We start from the raw sequence: 20,133 nt of genomic DNA, 5'->3' as shown, positions 1-20,133 counted from the left end.
AAGTCCTGTTTTTGACCCTGTTGGCTTACCATAAACCTATTCAGCCTGCAGTAGCATGTTTTGACAAGGTAGCACGTTTCAACAGAACACCGGTGTCACATTCTGCCCAGCCATTCCCCTGATCATCCCACTCAGCCACACTCATTTCAATCTGAAAGTCTTGAATGCTGTTGCACCGATAAGAATCAAGACCTCCTTGAGCCTCCTTTGGGCAATATTTTTAATCATGAAGATTTTAACCCATAAGAGCCCGACATGACATATTTGTCACGTACAGTTTCTGAGACATTTTGCTTCATTTTTTTATGGTATAAACTTTGCTTAAAATCCTGTTGAACACAATCTGATACTTGCCTTCTGTCCCCTAATAGATACCCAGAAGCAGAAAACCACATAATATTTTTTTAAACTATCACATGGTAATAAATGGTAGATACTGAACTGTGAGAGCATTTAGAGATTTTATGTTTAATATTTTAAATGCATTTTTAAAGTACATCAGTTAAGTGCAAAAACCTGATGAAGGGCCAAACACTGACTCCTCCGTGTTGCTGCTGGAATTTTAGGTAAAAAAACGACATTGTGTGCATTTTTTTATATATTTTGTTTTTGGGGCTCCACGTTACCTTCATGTAACACGGCAATTTGCCAGCAAACATTCAGAACTGTATCATTAACCATGATTATTAATGTCATGAAAAATCCCAGAGGTTCTTTACACAGAGGGAAAGCCTGTTCTGCAAATTTAATAAAAATCCCTAATGTTTTATGTTATGTTGTTAACAGACAAACGCCACCAAATACATGACCTTTGCCACTGGCAGAAATAAAACTAAAACCAGATAAAAACAACTAATAACGAATCAACAAACAGTCGCCATCAAAACCTCACTCTGGGTTGAAGGCTGGGGTTTTTAAACTAGATTTAAAACAGTAATTGAGGAAGTTTCAACAGCACAGAAAAAGCCCAGTCAGCTCTGAGTTTTCTTTGTTGCCTTGGAAATATAACGATGTCTGATCAGCTGACCTGAGGAAGTGAGAGGGGAAATATGACTGGAATAGGCTAGATAAATAAGGAGGGGTGTAGGCATTAAAAGATTTAAAAACAAAAGAATTTTATACTTAATTGCAACTGAACAGAAGGCTTTGGAAGTGAGGGTGGTACTGGAGTGATGTGATCTCACTTTGTTGTTCTCCTTCACAACTGCACTTAAAAAAAAAAGAATTTCATCAAGCATGTTTTGCTTAAGAAAATCAGATTTACTTAAAGAAAATGCACATATGCATATATGCAATATGGAACCAGCAGCAAATTTTTTTAGAATGTCACCAGATGGCAGAATTCATGAATCTCAATGCCCCAAAGCTATTATCAAAAATATAGAGACTATTGTCTAGACTAGAATCTGTCTTCCAACTTCAAAATGGGAAGCTGACTTATCCAGTAACTTTAATAAAGATGAATGGTTACAAATATGTTTAAACACCTTTAAAATGACTAAGAATTCAAATATGCAAATAATACAATTCAAAATTCTGCATAGAACTCATTATACAGGACAAAGGATGTTCAGGATGGGTCTGTCACAATCAAACATCTGCCCACACTGCAAACACACCTGACAACTACCTCCATGCCTTGTGGTCCTGCACACCTGTCCGCAGGTTCTGGCTTCAAGTATGTGTGGACATGTCAACAATGGTTTAAATGTAATATTCCTGCAAACCCCGCACTGTGTCTACTAGGTGACTTGGGTGACATTAATATGGCAATTAACTCTGCACACATGATATGCACAGCATTATGCATCCCAAAGAAAACTATCCTTGTGAACTGGAAAAACAAAAATAATCAGTGTATTCAGCAGTTTAGGAATCTCTTAGTTGACCACATCAGTAGTGAGACAATGTCTGCCTCCTCAAAGAACTATTCGGCTGAATCTCATTCCCTCTGGTCCCCTGTGCTTAGTTTCATCACTTAGTGTAGGTGGAGGACTGTGACCTCGTCGCTTTGGGGGCTGGAAAATGGCTGGGAGTGACTGGTGGTTGCGGGTTCTTGGTGGTTTCCCGTGGTGTGGGGCCGGGCTGCTCTGCGATGGAGGCGGCTCTAGGTCCGGCCCTGTTGGGGGCTGTGGGTGCCATTGGTTGGGGTCACTTTGTGGCAGGGGGTGAGGCCACTGGTGAAGCCACTGGTGGTGCCTGGGTCGGTGGACGCCGGGTGGCCGGGCTATTCTGGGGTGGGCTTGGTGGGGGTTCTGAGCTCTGGTACCTGGGGGTGGCCCCCCCCTCCTTCCAAGGTGGTGGGGTCTGTATGTGCTGGGGGTCTGGGCCTGCCCGGATGTGCTGCCATGGTGTGGGTTAGTGCATGCCCTGGCATCTGGTTGCCGCCCTGGGACCCAGGGTATGGCCCGGGGGCAGGAGGGGTGTAGGGGTTTGAAGGGGAGCTGAGTGGGGGTACAGGGGATTGTAAGGGGAAGTGCTGGGGTGTGAGACAGGGACATTTGTATGTTGTGTGTGTGTTTATGCTGTGGATGATGTGTGTGTGTGTGTGTGTGTGTGTGTGTGTGTGTGTGTGTGTGTGTGTGTGTGTGTGTGTGTGTGTGTGTGTGTGTGTGTGTGTGTGTGTGCGTATGAATGTACTAGAATGAGTGGGTGTGTACAAGAACACAGGTGAGTAGGTGCGGAGCTATGACGTGACCCTGTGGGGGTGGCCTGGGTGGACCTGGGGGTGGTGCTCCTTGGATCTGGGCTTTCCCGCTATTCTCCTTCTGCTCCTCTCCTTCACCCCTTCTGGGGTCGGTGGGGGCTCGTTGACCACAGCCACTGCGTGGCCTGGTTGTGGGGGCCTGTCTTGCCCTGGGGGCCCTCCCCAGGGCCCTCTTCTTCCCTGCTCTCTGTCTTTCTTATACACCCACACACACACGTAGGGATTTGCTTGTCATGCAGGGTGTAGCCGAGGTGGCCATCCAAGTGACTTCCTTGGCTGCACCATGTGGCGACTTGCCTCCTAGTTTTAATTACACTTAGACATCAAAACACAAACACAACACACAAACAACTTCTGGGGGGCGTGTCGTGTAGCGAAGGCAGGACTGCTAATATGGCCTCGCTACCAGCACAATGTGGTCACTGCCCCTCAGTTTTACTTGCAGAAAACACACTCACCACAGACGGTCATGGGCGGGGAGGAGGAGGGTAATGTGGCCCTCTCACATCCCTCATCCCAGGGGCACCGCCAGGGGTGGGCTGGGGGCTGCTGATCCTGGGGGATGCCCGGTCGGCTGCATCTGGGTGGGAGGTGATGGGGGGTGGCCGGGGGACGGCGGTGGAGGCTGGATTTGGGGCTCGCCGTTCTTTGGTCTGCCGGGGTCGTCACCTGCAGCTGCAGGTACCAAACTTGGCCCACTGGGGCCTGTGCCCCAAGACCACGGGGGGCTCTGGCTGGGGCCTTCCTCTGGGTTCAGGGTTGTCTGCATGGTGGGGTGGATTTGGTTCGTGCTCCGGGATTGCCGCTGATCACCTGGGTCTCTGGGCTGCCCTAGTCTGCCTCTAGACTCTGTCGTGGTCGCATTTGCATGATCTCACTCACCACTCTTCATCACTCCTTATTCCTCATCCTCTGCATGCTGACACAGTCACTGAGTTGTCCAGTGGATTTATACATGTAGAGATAATTTGTCTTTTTTTTTTTTTCCTGTGAGTTTGTATCTGGTTGTTATGCTACTTTTATGATGTCTTTTTGTTTTGGTTATTATTTAATAACTCCTAATGACTAGCAGTTCTGTTTTTCAGTAAAAGCCGTAGGAAGTTTTCTGATGTGTTCATGTACAAGTGTAACAGTTTGTTGTCTGGTGACAGTTTGGACTGAAGGATCGTTGCCTTCTGTCTGTGGTGTTTTTATCTCCTCTTTCCTCTTTCCCTTTTGCTTCTTTTTGCTGTCTTCCTTCTTCTTCTGTCAAGCTTATACTGATAAGCCTCCCCTTGGCAGAGCAAACTTGTTCAGCATGATACAGCAACCAGATTATCATTTTGCTTGCTATGATGCTGGACAGGACATGTTTAAAAAAAAGAAAAGAAAAAAATGCATATAAGCTTTTTTTAAAAAGATAAAATAGCAAATTTTGAACCAATACAAACCAGTAACAAACTTAATAAAAGATATTTTATAGAGACATCTGCCACATTCCTGTAAGTAAAACTGTAATCTACTAGGTTATCAGACATCAGTTCAGTTGGTGTTCCCTTTCTGAGTCTCCCCTTCAGAAAAGGAACCAGAGGTGGAGGAGGTCCTGCTCAGACACTCCCTTGGAAACAAGGTGTCAGAGTGGAGCACTCTGGGAGGATGTTGCTGGTCTGATTGGGTTTGGGTTAGAGTTCCAACGGAGAAGGCAATTCCAAGAGCACTTTAATATTGAAGATGGCTTACAGGATGGTATGTGTGTTTGTGTGTGTGTTGTGTATAAAAGAAACAAAGTACAAATCATAATAATAATACTGTAAAATTGGATGAAACTACATAATAAATAATAAATACTGGACATATCTGACTGGTTGTATGTTAACAAATACGCCAAATAAACCATAAATCAACCAAAGTCTAGTCAGGTAAAGGGTTAATATTACAGCTAGAGGTTTTAAATTAATCTGGTGGTCTCTGGCTCCATCTAGTGGCCGTAGCTCGCAACTGCACCACCTACCTTCAACAAATGAGGGACGCGTGAACAGCGTTTCACATTACACTTAAGTGCATCTGGCGCAACAAAGAGGTTAAATAAAATGTAGCGATGCAAATATGAATACAATAACTTAAATACAGCACCCAGAAATAAGGCTTAAAGCTGGAAAACCTGTCACACTCCAACAAATGCCTTATTACACGGTAACATGTATCCGATTAACTACTAAGACGTTCTACAACGTATTAAAACTTGCACATAAACCACAGAATAGGAAGACTGTTCAACCATGCAATGCCTAAGCAGGTTTGGGAGCAGCATAATAACGGTAGACCTTACTTTTGTTTATGCACGCACACGCGGACGACCTTCTCCCATACCATCCTGATACGCTCAAAAATTAAGAAATGTCACTAATGCACAAGATTCAAAATAAAATAACTAGGCAATGTAAAAGACTTCCGTAGAGGGAACAAGGACCAGAGATGGAGGGGTGTCCTGCTCAGGGAGCCCCTTGGGATCCTTGTAAGCTGCGTTTACTACAAGACTGTTTTTAAATGTTAAGTACTGGACGTCTCAGAACTTTCTACAAATGGATTCAAACAGAACTTAGGTCGCTATAGTCGGTCACAAATCTTCTTGAGTTAATACATCCTGCGAACTGCTGGTTTCCTGCAGGAACATGTGAAGGCTGCTGCAAACAACCCGTGTTTGGTTTAAATTTCTCTGAGCAGCACATTATAAAACTAATGCAGCCACGTTTTTATCATCTAAGGAACATCTCTGAATCAAAAATCTAACAATCAGCTGCAGATGGTTCAAAACTCAGCTGCCAGACTTTAAACTAGAACCAAAAACAGGGACCACATCACCCTGTTTCAGGGTCTTTGCCTCTACTCCCAGTATGATTTAAAACTGATTTTATCTTATGACTTATGACTTTTTTAACCCTTTGTGGTCTTTCGCCCTGTTATTTGTCTGGCTGTTAAGACCAATAGGAGCCTGTAGTCTGAGATCCTTCAGCAGAGGACTTTCATTTGTTCTTGGTTTAAATCTTTTCTTAAACATGATTTTATTGATTGAATTTCTTCTGTTCAATTATATTTTTATTGTTTTAAAGTTGTTCTACTTGCTGTGTGAAAGTGTTGTATATTTAAAGCTTCTTCTTATTACTAAACTGTTTCTCTTTTTTTTTTTCCTCAGCAGATGTCCCTGGCTCGGAGATCCGGTTCCTGTTGATCCCTCTTTCCTGTCCTCTCCACCCCCAACCGGTCGAGGCAGATGGCTGCCCTTCCTGATTCTGCTGGAGGTTTTCCTTCCTGTTGAAAGGGAGTTTTTCCTTTCCACGGTTGCCTGCCGACCCCCGCATGCTCAGGATGGGGGACTGAATCCAGAGGGAAGATTTGCTGCTATCAATTGGTTTCCTCAGCTAGGCAATCATTTCTAACGAATTTCCTTCTATAAACACAGTAATTATAGATTGAATCCCATCATGATTTATTTTAATAAGCTTATAATTAGATTTCAGTGAACTGAATTATAATTGGATTGGACTGCTTTTAAAAGTGCCTCGAGATGACTTTGTTCAGAGTTGGTGCCAGATAAATAAAGCTGATTGAAAAAGTTCTTTTAAAAGCCTCAAACAGAGAACATTCAAGAACTATTATTATTCTCATCAAAGCTGACAGTGTTTAATTCCTGATCTCAGGAAGTTAAAGCCGTAAAAAGCAGCAAATGTGCCAATAACCTCCCTGAACCAGTCTATCCCTCATCCGTCCTGCAGACCAGTTCTCAATCCCATCACAGCACTATAATAAAGTACAGTAGAGCAAAAAAGTCAAATTAAGATGAAAAGAGCCCACCTCCACAGTGATAATGCTTGCTTTTCTTTTTAAAGAGTTTTTTTCCTGCAAAGCATACAACACAATATTAATCATCTTATAACTGGATTATATCAAAGTGGATTGTTTTTAATTAGATTTGTATTGAACATGTTTTATTTCCATTTGAAGTCATTTGTATAAATAAACTAAATAGAATAAAAATGCTTGCACAGATGGCACATTTCTACAAGGAGGTTTTCCAAATGTGGTACAGAGTCTGTTTGTTCTGCTTCCAACCGGGAACTGCAGTCTGTGTCGGTACAGCAGAAACCTCGATGCACATCCAGTCCAACAATTATACAACCGCTTTAAGGGAAATAATCTAAGGTTTTACTATCTTTACCTGAGTCTATCTGTAATTACGTCATGCTCAAAAATCAGGACTAGAGGTAGATTATTTCAGTGTGTGATTAATTAAAGAGAAAAAGAACAACTCGGTCAATGCAGGCTGCCAACGATGAAGCTTGCCATCTGTCAACACACACACACACATCCTGCAGTGCACGATACAGTAATCTGTGTTAGCTGTCTGCACCCAAAGACACTGCATATAAACCTTCAATTAAATTAAAAATTAATCCAAAAACTAAATTATATAAAAGAATCAGGCTATATTCTGTCCACATTATTGTTGTAACATATTTTAGAGACAATAAAAGAGCACTGTGATCCTCCCGAGGGACTAATTCTGAAATACATTTGTCCCTTTGTTTAATATGAAAGTAACCAGCAACAAATCTGTGGAGCATGAACCATAAAAGTTGTTAAATTTATAGTTTAAACTCTCATTCACCAGCCACTGTATTTACAGGGCAACATTAAACATCTTCAGCCTTTAAAATAGCAATATTTAAAAATGAATGAAGGGATAAATAAATACATGCCTGCATGCATACATACATACATACATACATACATACATACATACATACATACATACATACATACATACATATATACATACATACATACATATATACATACATACATATATACATACATACATACATACATACATACATACATACATACATTTCAGTGCTTCAATAGCAAAGAAAATCTCTTAAAGTCATATGGTTCTTTGGGGAGCTTCACAGTCTCCAAAACCCTCAGAGATCCGTAAAACTTTGCTTCTTTGGTTTGAATCATCTGAATAAAATGTGAACAGATGGAACTTGGAAACTGGAGGCAGACCAACAGGAAGCCGACGCCCCCCCACCTCGAGGTCAGACGTAAAATCTTCTGTTTTGATGAAGTCTATTGTTAAGATTTGCTTAGGTCAGTGGTTCCCAGCCTGGAGTCCAGGAACCCCCATGGGGTCCACCAAAGGGTCCAGGGAGTGCCTGTGGAACTAGGTTGGGAACCTAAACCATCTTTTTCTTTCCCTGCTCTCTTTGCTCTTTCTTCTTCACGTATAATTTATAACGTTGTTGTTGTCAGGTCTTCTGCTCCGCTCCTTCTGGAGGGTCTAAAATCCAGACTCGAGCTTTTTGGTGAAATAATGTCTCCTTCATATCAAAGCTGCTCAGACACTTTTGGTTTTAAGTCCCCACATAAGACTCACCTGTTTGCTATGGCTTTTAAACACAGTTGAGCTTGATATTTATTTTAACTTTGGTTTTATGCTTAATTGTTTTTATTGTTCACGTTTTCATTGTTTCATTAGCAATTTGGGCAACTGGGTTAATAGTAAATGTGCTATAGAAATTACACAGACATTATGTCTTGGTTCCTGGGTTTTGGTGTGTTTTTGGTTTGTGTTAGATTTGATCAGGGTTTCGGGTTTTGGTTTGTCACGTTTAGTTCTGTTTTAATCTTGGTTTCTACTTCTGTTTTTTTGTCATGTTTACTTTCCGTTATGTTCATGCTTTAGGTTTTCGGTTTTCTCATATTTAGTTCAGTTTTCCTGTTTTCCCTCATGTGCTCAGCTTTCTCTTCCTGGCTCGTTACTTCACCTGCTCCTAACTACTTCCTCTGTGTACAAACACCTCATGGTTTTCAGATTGCCTTGTCAGATCCTTGTGGTTCATCCCCTGTATTGTGTGTTTCCCTGCTCCTGAGTTTGTGTCTAATAAACCCTTTTACCTGCACCGACCTGCTTCTCCTGCCTGCGTTTGGGTCCTCGCCTCCGCCAACACACACAACACACTGACATTATTTGTGTATCTCTGGCTTAGAGTTATGGTGCTTGTTGACCCCTCTTTCCTGTCCTATCCACCCCCTCCCAGTCGAGGCAGATGGCTGTCTTCCTGAGTCTGGTTCTGCTGGAGGTTTTCTTTCTTCTGCTGCCCGACGGCCCACGCATGCTCTGGATGGGGGCTGAACTGAAAAGAAGATTCTGTGGCTTTCTACACAAGGAAACGTTTTTATAATTTGGTTTATATGAACAGTTATTTTAAACTGGACCGCTGTGCATTGTGGTTTTGTTTTGATTTGATTATAATTGGATTAGTTTGAACTAGATGGAATAATAACTGGATTTGACTGCATCTTTAAAAGTGACTTGACTTGATTTGGTCTTGAATTTGTACTAAATAAAAAATAAATGTGTTGTCCTGTTTTTAAAAGCATTAAATTGAATTGAATAAACTTTATTAATGTCTCCAGATGGCGTGGCAGTGCTTTATTTCTGTTCCATGTTTCAGGAAGTAAAAAGCAGTGTAGGAACAAGCGTGTGCACAGATTCACTCATCTGAATATTTTTGACTTTCCAGTTTTGGTCGTACGCATCTTTCAGTATGAAATCTACGCAATCCTTCATACATGAAGCCCCTGGTGTTTTGCTACAGATTGCCTCTCAGCTGTTATTTAGTACTCATTTACTCCCTGCGTATATTTCCAGCTTGCCTCCCTTTGCCAGTTTGTTGTCTGCAGAGTGGAGGGACAAAGTCTGCTTTGTGAACTACCTGCAACATCGGCCCCTTTGGTTAAACAAGTTGGTGATGGCCTCATGAAGCACCAAAGCTTTCTAGCAAACTGGTTCACAAATGGTTTATTTAACGAGGCAACATGTGCACATGAAGCCACCTACTGACCAAAGTGTACAAAACAGGCAGGTTTGATGTAATCCGGGACGTGCTGCATTTTGTGTCAATAAAAGCTGTCTGACAGTGAATTTACTAGTGAGCATGACTCATATACATGAGATTAAATCAGATCAATATTCATTCCCAGAGGAAAATAGACAAAAAAAAAAACAAAAAACAAAAAAAACGACAATATCAAGGCTTGAACCTGCAAACTTGGTGCATAGGTTGGCTTTCCAATCACCGGAGTGATATCGTCTGTACAACAGTAGACATGTTTGCATATTTCACAGACGTCTATTTATCGGTTTATCTGTGTAAATCAAAGCTGTAATGTCGGGGCGTGTTATATAAGAGGAGTAGTCTGTGTCACATCTGGAAAATGGGGTCGGTTTAATCCGGCAGGTGTAAAAGTGCTTGTTTAAACCAGCACAACGATCTGCAGTTCAGGAGAGATTTTATTAATTTATTTTTAACTGTGTTTGGTTTAGTTGACTTCTCTCTTTTTTGGGGGTAAAGTTTTATTTGCTGCTCCTCCTCCTGCATTAACTTGAGTCTGTATTTGAGTCCTCGCTTTCTACAGCAACTTCTAGCTTCACCTTCTGCAACCAACACAAGACGTTCGAAGTCTGAAAGCTCTTAATATTTTCTACTTTGATATTTATTAAAAATACAGATGAAGTATTTAAAAACAAGAAATTAAAACCAGTTTAAACTCATTCAGCTTTATTAATGTAACATACAAAATTTAGATGCATTTAGAATTAATTTGTTTTTATGCTCGTTTTATAATCATACTCAGACACATGCACGTCTGTTTTAACTGTTCATACAAATACTAAAATAGTTCAGATATTTCATATATTGTACATATTTGACAAGTCAAGCTGTTACATTTGCATAAAATAACCACAAACAATTTATAATACAAATAAATGTGACAATAGATCAATAATCCTTAATAGTAATTGACTGGTCTTTTAAAAAAAGTTAAACTCTGCCCGACTCTCTCGCCTTGCTGGTAGATATTGTAGATTTTTGCAGTAAGTTACAACAGAAATCAACTACTGTTTAAGTTAGCTGCCACATCTGACCAAGACTGAAAACTGGCTTAACCTGGTTAAAAACAACCATGTGAAGGGTAATTCCAGCTCATTGTATGTAGCTGATGTTCTCTGATCTATAAACCTGCTCTTTGTTTCTAGCAGCCTTCGTTTTTCCACCAGTGTTCAAGATTCCAACACTTTAAAATTTGATTTAAAATAAATAAATAAACCATTTTAGTTCAACTGGGCAACATTTGGGAGACAGCCGATATGGTATAAAAGCAGCATCCATGAAAATCTGATAACTATGTTTACATGGACAAATTTTTCTTCTATCCAACTGAAATCAGTCTGATTAGAGACTCCAGCGGAGGCTAGTTGAAGTGATCTGATTAGTTGTGTGCTTACATGATGGAAACAGGACTGAAACTCATCACCGAACCTAAGTACGCGCAGGAGGACCATCAACCACAGCAGGGGTCCTCAAAACGTGCAAATCCCCTCCAGCCCTTTTTTTAAAGGAACATTAGCTGCGGAGCAATTTGATCAAATGTCCAATCAGAACAGAAATGCATCACGCTAACACCCCGGCTTATCTGATCGGCCTGGATGAGAACAAAGTTTCACGAGGGCCGGTGTCCTACAGGTTCTAGAAGTTTCCCTGACATCAAGCTCTGCACAAGTCTGAGTCAGGTGTGTTGCAGCAGGGAAACCTCTAAAACCTGCAGAACACCGGCCCTAGTGAAACTTTGTTCTCATCCAGACCGATCGGATAAGCCGGGGTGTTAGCATGATGCCTTTCTTTTCTTCAAAAGTACTCCATGGCTCCACAGTTAATGTTCCTTTTTAAAAAGGGCTGGAGGGGATTTTCATTATTTTTAATACAGCGCAAAATATCATTAAAGCATTCATCCAGTCTGGAGGAATTTCATTGTGTAAAGATTAACAGTCTAAGCTGGCTGTGATCTCCGATCTCTGGCACCAAAGTCTGAAAATCTGCCATAGTTCAGTAGTGCTGCTTTACAGCAATATGTAACTTTCTGACCTTCAAAATATGCGTTTCTGACTCGTTTTGAAGCTTTAGTGACATTTATGGTGTACATTCTAGGAGCCACGATGGCCTGCAGCATCCAGAGGCTGAAGAACCACACATCTCAACGTTTTGCTTCCTCTTTACAGCAGCATTCCGCTTTATGGCACTGTGTCACATGACAGCAACTGGATATCAACACATTGGCTCTTTTAAATGCACACCATGGCCGATTCATCAAAGAAACACAAGATGACATTTTTGGAAGAAGCAAGGAAAAGGAGAGAAAGTAACAGAGGAAGAGATGAGTCAACATTGGGCTAACTTTTACTGGCTGGAGAGAACTCAGAGGAGAGACAGGACGAAGATGAATGCCAAACTGGCGTCTGTAGAGGGCAACAAAGTGCAAAAACCTGTCAAAGTTTAGTAGTGCTGCTTTAACACAGAAAGGTTCAGATTTTACAACAGGGATCTCCAACTCTGGTCCTCGTGAGCACATCTAAAACCTGCAGGACAGTAGCTCACGAGGACCAGAGTTGGAGACCCCTGGCTTACAACATATTCTGCTTTCGTGACCATATATTTTTCCACACATTAAAAAGACACAGCTGAGGAAGATGATGGTACATTCAGCTATCACTGTACCGATTTTGAAATAACATAACTACATACAGGGGTCGGTATTGCTGCGTACTAATTTCCACAGGTGTGCCAACTATAAAAATGGATTGGAATCTAACATAAAAGGTGATTTAATGATTTTTATAGCAAACCCTGTAATTTACAGCATTTTTCATGTGTGCATCTTCATGTGGCTCTTCAGATTCCCCTGTTGTGTAAATCGAGCACCACAAATCGGACAGAAAAACGGCTTCTCCCCTGTGTGCACGACTGTGTGTCTTTTAAGCGTGCACTGCTGCCTGAATGTTTTTCCACAAACGTCACAACCAAACGGCTTCTCTCCTGTGTGGACTCTGATGTGACCCTTGAGAACTCCCGGTTCTGTGAAGTTTTCCCCACAGATGTGACAAGAGAAGGGCCTCTCTCCTGTGTGGACTTTCTTGTGTCTCTTAAGATGTGACTTGCAACTGAACGTCTTTCCACATTCATCACAACCAAATGGTTTTTCTCCGGTGTGAACTCTCATGTGTCTCTTTAAATTACACTGAAGTCTAAACTTCTTTCCACAAGCTTCGCAAGCATATGGTTTCTCTCCGGTGTGGACTCTCAGGTGTTCCTTAAAATGCGTCTTATGGCTGAATTCCTTTCCACAAACATTACAAGCAAAAGGCCTCTCTCCTGTGTGGACTCTCATGTGAGTATTATAATGTGTCGTCCGGGCAAATTCTTTACCACAAATGGAGCAAACGAATGGTTTCTCCCCTGTGTGGACTCTTGCGTGTACCTGCAGACTTCCTTGCCGTCGGAAACTCTTCCCACAGTAGTGGCATATGAATGGTTTTTCTCCCGTGTGGACTCTCTGGTGACTCTGCAGATTTCCCCGTTGGTTAAATCTTTTGCCACATTCATCACACCTGAATGGTTTCTCACCTGTGTGGATTCTCTTATGTGTGTTAAGATTTGTCTTTTGGGTAAATCTTTGCCCACAAATGTCACAAATGAAAATTTTCTCTTCTGTTTTGCCCCTCTTCTTGAGCGAATCCACGTTTTTCTGGCGATCTAAGCATTTTTTATTAACCAAACTGTTGGGATGAGATTTCATGTGTCTGTGAAGAGACTGCTTATAGAAATATTGTCTATCACATTCGAAGCAGTGATAAATCTTCTTAGCATCACATTCCACATCCGAGTTTACTCCCGATTCTGGTGCCCTGCTCTCCTTCCAACAATATTCACCGTTTTTCATGTCAGGTCCAGCATGTGACAGAGGTTCCTGCCAGTCATCTTCATCATCACTGACGTCAGTCTCAGACGAGTCTGAAGCCTTTTCTTCAGTCCTTGGATTAGAGTTCCTGACTGGTTCTGCTCCTCCACAGTCCTCTCCCTTAGTTTGGCTTAGAAGATGTGAGAACTCAGGTTCATCATCATCATCATCTTCATCTTCACTCTTCACAATGACATTGAATGGGAAAATGGTGACATCAGTCTCCTCCTGCCAATGAATCTCTCCTCCCTCCTTACATGTCCAGAGCTCCTTCTCTTCCTCCTTTATGTGGAGGGGCTCTGGGTCCGGATTGGACCTCCAGTCATAGGAAACCTCTTCTTTAATCACAAGCAGCTGCTGGACATCTGCAGAGAACACAGAAACACACACAGATGAAGGACCAATTAGAGCATAAATTCAGCTATATGAATACTAATGCTGCTATCTGAAGGGTTTGAATACAGAGACTGTGGAGAGAAGATCAAAATACTTTAAATTCAGGGTAAGTGAGGAGTCCTTGTTTGGTAAACATGTAGAACAGTGAAGATCTGAGGCTTTTGTCTGCAAGAACTCAACATGCTTTGATCAAAGAAGATGACAAGCTGCTGGTGGATATGTCTGTCCTGCAGAAAACTGGAGAAGTGGTGAATCTTAATGAGTCGCATGTTTAACAGACTGTAGTGCCATTTTATTAAGGGGGGTGCCCTGCCCCCCCTAAAAGCCCCTCCTGTACCCCTACAAAGGGTCCAGATGACAACATAAGTCATTAAGGTCACCTTTCCTTTAGAACACTTTTTATTAGGGTCCGAGCCATACAAAGTATGGCAGGGCCCTATTGTTTCTGCTATGTTTATTATTATTATTAGGGTCCGAGCCATACAAAGTATGGCAAGGCCCTATTGTGGTTGAAATGTTTCTCCTCCTAAGCATTTCGACGCCAAATTTGACCCCCTAAACACCCATGAAAAGTTGTGAAACTTGGCACACACGTCAAGCCCGGCGAAAATCGGATATTATAAGGTCCGCATACACATCAATGCAAAATTGGCTCAACAGCGCCACCTAGAGTCACCAAAAATCACCACATGAATGGGGCCCAAGAAGTCTACTTCAACGTAGGAAGACGAAACTCGGCACACACGTGTACCACCCCGTGTTGACCAAAAAACTCAATGTAACACCTGTCGCCATGGCAACGGGGTGCCCGCCATCTTGGCGTGTGCGGCCATTTTTTTCCCATTTTTTCCACTTTACACACATCGTATTTGAACGAACTAGTCTGAGGGGATTCGTGCGACTGACTCCAAACTTGGTGGGAAGCTTCCTGACAAGTTGGGCACCAAACGCTATTCAAATCTTTCTAATAGCAGAAAGCGTGTTACCGTGGCAACCGACGGAAAATGACCTTCTCGCCATGAAACACGGTTTGCTCATATCTCTTTAGAAATACGTGGGATCTGCACCAAACTTGACAGGATTCATACTGGTGACACCCCAAGTCCACCAAATAAGTCAATCGAACACCTGTTGCCATGGCAACTGGGTGCCCGCCATCTTGGATTTCACTGCCATTTGAACGAACTAGTCTGAGGGGATTCAGGCCACCGACTCCAAACTTGGTGAGAACGTTCCTGACAAGTTGGGGACCAAACGCTATTCAAATCTCTCTAATAGGAAAAAGCCTGTAACCGTGGCAACCGACGGAAAAAGCCTTCTCGCCATGAAACACGGTTTGCTCATATCTCCATAGAAATACACGGGATCTTCACCAAACTTCACAGCATTCATACGTGTCCCACCCCAAGTGCAGCAAAGAAGTCAATCGAACACCTGTTGCCATGGCAACGGTGTACCCGCCATCTTGGATTTCACTGCCATTTGAACGAACTAGTCTGAGGGGATTCGGGCGACCGACTCCAAACTTGGTGGGAACCTTCCGGACAAGTTGGGGAACAAACGCTATTCAAATCTTTCTGATAGGAGAAAGCGTGTAACCGTGGCAACCGACGGAAAAAGCCTTCTCGCCATGAAACATGGTTTGCTCATATCTCCATAGGAATACATGGGAACTGCACCAAACTTGACATGATTCATACCGGTTGGGTCCTTAGCGCGTTACACCACCTGTTGTCATGGCGACATCGGGTGGCGGGGTCCAGGCCGCTCGGACCCGATGGATGCCGCTTGCGGCTTTAATTATTATTATACTTCTCCTCCTAAGCGCTTCGACCCCAAATTTGAGCCCCTAAACACAGATGAAAAGTTGTGAAACTTGGCACACACGTCAAGCCCGGTGAAAATCGCAATATTCTAAGGTCCACATACACATCAATGTAAAAGTGGCTCAACAGCGCCACCTAGAAAAAATAAATTACCCCCAATATAATGGGGACCCAAATGTCTACTTCCACGCAGGAACACGAAACTCGCCACACACGTGTAACACCCTGAGTCCAGCAAAAAAGTCATTCTAACACCTGTTGCCATGGCAACGTGGTGCCCGCCATCTTGCCATGTGCGGCCATTTTTTCCCCATTTTTGGCACTTTACACACATCGTATTTGAACCAACTAGTCTCGGGGGATTCGTGCCACTGACTCCAAACTTGGAGGGAAGCTTCCTGACAAGTTGGGGACCAAACGCTATTCAAATCTTTCCAATAGCAGAAAGCGTGTTACCGTGGTAACTGACGGAAAATGACCTTCTCGCCATGAAACACGGTTTGCTCATATCTCCTTACAAATACATGGGATCTGCACCAAACTTGACAGTATTCATACGTGTCACACCCCAAGTCCAGCAAAGAAGTCAATCTAACACCTGTTGCCATGGCAACGGGGTGCCCGCCATCTTGGATTTCATTTCCATTTGAACAAACTAGTCTGAGGGGATTCGTGCGACCGACTCCAAACTTGGTGGGAAGCTTGCTGACAAGTTGGGGACCAAACGCTATTCAAATCTTTCTAATAGGAAAAAGCCTGTAACCGTGGCAACCGACGGAAAAAGCCTCCTCGCCATGAAACACGGTTTGATCATATCTTCATAGAAATACACGGGATCTGCACCAAACTTCACAGTACTCATACGTGTCACACCCCAAGTCCAGCACAAAAGTCAAATGAACACCTGTTGCCATGGCAACGGGGTGCCCGCCATCTTGGATTTCACTGCCATTTCAACGAACTAGTCTGAGGGGATTCGTGCGACTGACTCCAAACTTGGTGGGAACCTTCCTGACACGTTGGGGACCAAACGCTATTCAAATCTTTCGAATAGGAAAAACCGTGTTACCGTGGCAACTGATAGAAAACCCCTTCTCACCATGAAACACGGTTGCTCATATCTCCACAGGAATACATTGGAACTGCACCAAAATTGACTGGATTCATACTTGTTGGGTCCCTAACGCATTACAACACCTGTTGTCATGGCAACATAGCATGTTAGCTAGCAAATTACCATGCTACGAAAAAATGCTAACTAAGGATATCAACATTTCAGATTTTCAGCTGGGTGTTTTACCATGTTAACTACGATGTTATCAGGTTTCCTACCATGCTACGAAATGGTGGAGGACACGGGTGGCGGGGTCCAGGCAGCTCGGACCCGATGGATGCCGCTTGCGGCTTTAATTATTATTACAACCATTAAATTCTCTTTATTTAATTTCAATAGAAAATAAAAAAACACCCAGTACAAATGTACATAAACAAAAACTTTGACTTATTTTTTATATCTTATAGGGAATTAGCTTAACTCAATTAGCTCACAGCAAGAATATAGTGTATCACTTACTCATATTATTAGCATCTTTTTGTACTAATAATCTTCTCATACAAATCATACCATTACAGCATCTATTATTTACTTATCCTTAATTAACTTTCCAACATAATACTCATACAGGGGCCCCATTTCCCCCAAAATATCTTTTATCATGTTGCACTGAAGGAGGAAATACATCCATTGTTTCACGGCCTGCAGGGTTACCACCAGCTTTATATGCTAAAGTAAAAGGTAAATGTTCAGTGACTATGTTAAATAACATTAATGTCTACCTAAAGGCACACCGAGAATAAATGTTATTGTGTCATTTGCAATTTTATAATTGTGTACGACTCAGGTTGGGTTTAAAGTGCAACATGAGGAGTTCAGCATCCTTCACTCAATATTACATGATACAGATGAGAAATAACAGACGCCAGATATTTTTGCTGATACCTTTTCATCGTCAGTGTTTAATGATTGGTAGAAGAAACCATAATAATTCAGATATGTCTTCTTAATTTTTACTGTTCCAGCATAATTTATGTTCCAAACAGCAGCGATTCTGCTAAAGAACAGCTGTAAGTCAAAGCTAGCTAGATGGTTTTCCCTCTTTCATAATTCACTACTCATGTTCATAAATTTTCAGACATTTTTACAAAGTAGTTACAGAAAGAAGCCTCCTAAGTCCAGGCAGAGGTCCTGTGGAGTTTTCCATCTGTTTTCTCCCAGAGAAATCCAGAGTTAATTTGTAGGATTTATTTATCGTTTACAGATCAGAGGGGCTTTAGCTGGAGTGCTCGTACCAAGGGACTCTATAATAGTGACATCTTTAGGCCCATGATGCACCACGCGCCACCCCTTCCCTCTCTTTCTCAGCCGGTATCCCTGGCTTACAGTTATGGTGCTTTCCTGTCCTCTCCACCCCCAACCAGTCGAGGCAGATGGCCGTCCTATCTGAGTCTGGTTCTGCTGGGAGGTTTTTCCTTCCTGTTATTTTTTTTTCCTCTCGTCATCCGTCACCTGCTGCCCTGTACATGCTTAGGATCGGGTTTGAATCAAAGAGCACTAGTTTCCTTAAGATTAGCTATTTTTTTTTCATGAAGAGGCTTACATTAAATCTCTCAATTGCTATATCTGAGATGTTGGAATGCATAAAAATGTCTAAAATTGAATGGGAAGAGCCTTGAAATTAAATCTATAAACTTGGAAACCTGAAAGTCTGACATCTTTGATAAAAGCAAGTGGTGTATGATTTGTTTCTTCTGTATTTTGTCATTAATGTTTTAATTATACAAATGGAAAGAGTGAAGTCATTTTAGCTTATAAGATTGCTTATAAGCCTTATCAAGTTGATAAGATTGATCCACACAAGTATTTATGTGAAGCTGAACTATGAACAAACTCAAGCTAGCTGCGTCAAGCTAGGTCCTACAACTGAAGAGCAGTTTGTCCACATTCCACTAGGTGGCGGTAATACACCATATCGTTTAACCGGCTGTCAATAAAAATCACGAAGAAGAAATGTTTGCCGTTAGCATAAGCTGGTTAGGCGTCTTTTTCTTTAGGATGTCCGACCTGACATGTTTTGTTTTTGGCTGTGACAGCACGAAATCAGACTCTGTAAGCCTTGACCTATTACCCAATGATGTAGAGCTACGACAGAAGCTCTACATCCAGAATAAACTCCATCCAAAATATCTGAGCAGACGTGGAACTGCCTTTATGTTGTCTGAAAACTGTTTCACGAATTTGACCCAGAAACAGCTGTGTTTTGCCACCAAACTAGACACAAAGTCTGACGCTGTTCCAACACTTCATTTGAGACTAAATGAAAATACTAACTACCATGACAGTCAACCGGTAAGTTTATTTATTTATTTTAATGCGCTTTAGCGGAGAGTCTCTCGGCACACACATCTGGCTGCAGACCCCTGCTGCACCGCTGCACAGCCACCAAGCCCTCCTGCCTGCAACCAGCTGATTGTTTCTTGCTGGAAATGAAAAAAATAATTGCTGATCAGGTCTGACAGTATTTATCAGAGGTAATGAGATTTTAATTTATTTTTTAATTTATTTTTTAAGAGGTCCAGCTGCGATTGGCGCTGATAAAAACTCTTATCACTGCAGCGTTTTTTTTTTTTTTAAATCTCTATACTTCACATTCTAATTTCATGATAAACGGACCCGCAACATTAACATTTATTAAGATCTATTAAACAAATACATTTTTTTTCTTCTGGAGCTGATTTAAGTTCTATTCCTATTGTATTTTTTTTTTATTATCTTCCAGCCACTGCTATAACAACGCAAGCTAATAGTTAGCCGTTTCATCTCGCAGAAAAACTCCACATTAAACCTGTCATTGTTCTTACCGGCGGTTTGGGTTTTAACAGCATCCTGCAGCTGATGAGCACCGAGGCATCTAATCTCCAGTTTGTCCTCTAAACTCAGACTTCCAGTGTTGTTGTGCTGAAGAAAATCCACTTCGTTCATGGTGGTCCGTACTTGCCCCCTCTTCAAAACAAGCTGGAAGCTCGTTTCAGTTCAACCAGGCCTGCGCAGAATCGATGACCGCACAATGCAGCCTCTAACATTTCTGTCAGACCGAATCCACTGATGTGCTGTTGGAGCGAAATGCACGAAGAACCTCCAACACCCTTTATAAAGGACTGGTCGAGTAGCCTGATCTATTTTTAATCAGGCATATGAACGGACACCTTTTCTGTTATTGACCAGAACGCTATTAAAATATTAACAACGTCCAAATAATAATAATAATAATAATAATAATAATAATTACAAAATATAGTTTTTCCACT

The 20,133-nt window shown here is 42.0% G+C and overlaps 1 protein-coding gene across 1 annotated transcript; it reads right to left on the bottom strand.

The window, feature by feature from the left end:
- Positions 1 to 10,300: 10,300 nt before the first annotated feature.
- LOC121632952 (gastrula zinc finger protein XlCGF57.1-like) lies at positions 10,301 to 19,816 on the bottom strand. Its single transcript, XM_041974789.1, has 2 exons — positions 19,687 to 19,816; positions 10,301 to 13,911 (listed from the first exon to the last, which is right to left on the bottom strand). Exons 1-2 carry the CDS (start codon positions 19,805 to 19,807, stop codon positions 12,455 to 12,457), a joined length of 1,578 nt encoding a protein of 525 aa, XP_041830723.1. The 5' UTR covers positions 19,808 to 19,816; the 3' UTR covers positions 10,301 to 12,454.
- Positions 19,817 to 20,133: the final 317 nt, after the last annotated feature.

The sequence above is a fragment of the Melanotaenia boesemani genome, chromosome 21 (genome assembly GCF_017639745.1).
Source record: "Melanotaenia boesemani isolate fMelBoe1 chromosome 21, fMelBoe1.pri, whole genome shotgun sequence".
Classification (NCBI taxonomy): Eukaryota; Metazoa; Chordata; class Actinopteri; order Atheriniformes; family Melanotaeniidae; genus Melanotaenia; species Melanotaenia boesemani.
This window is presented reverse-complemented; position numbering and strand designations above follow the sequence as displayed.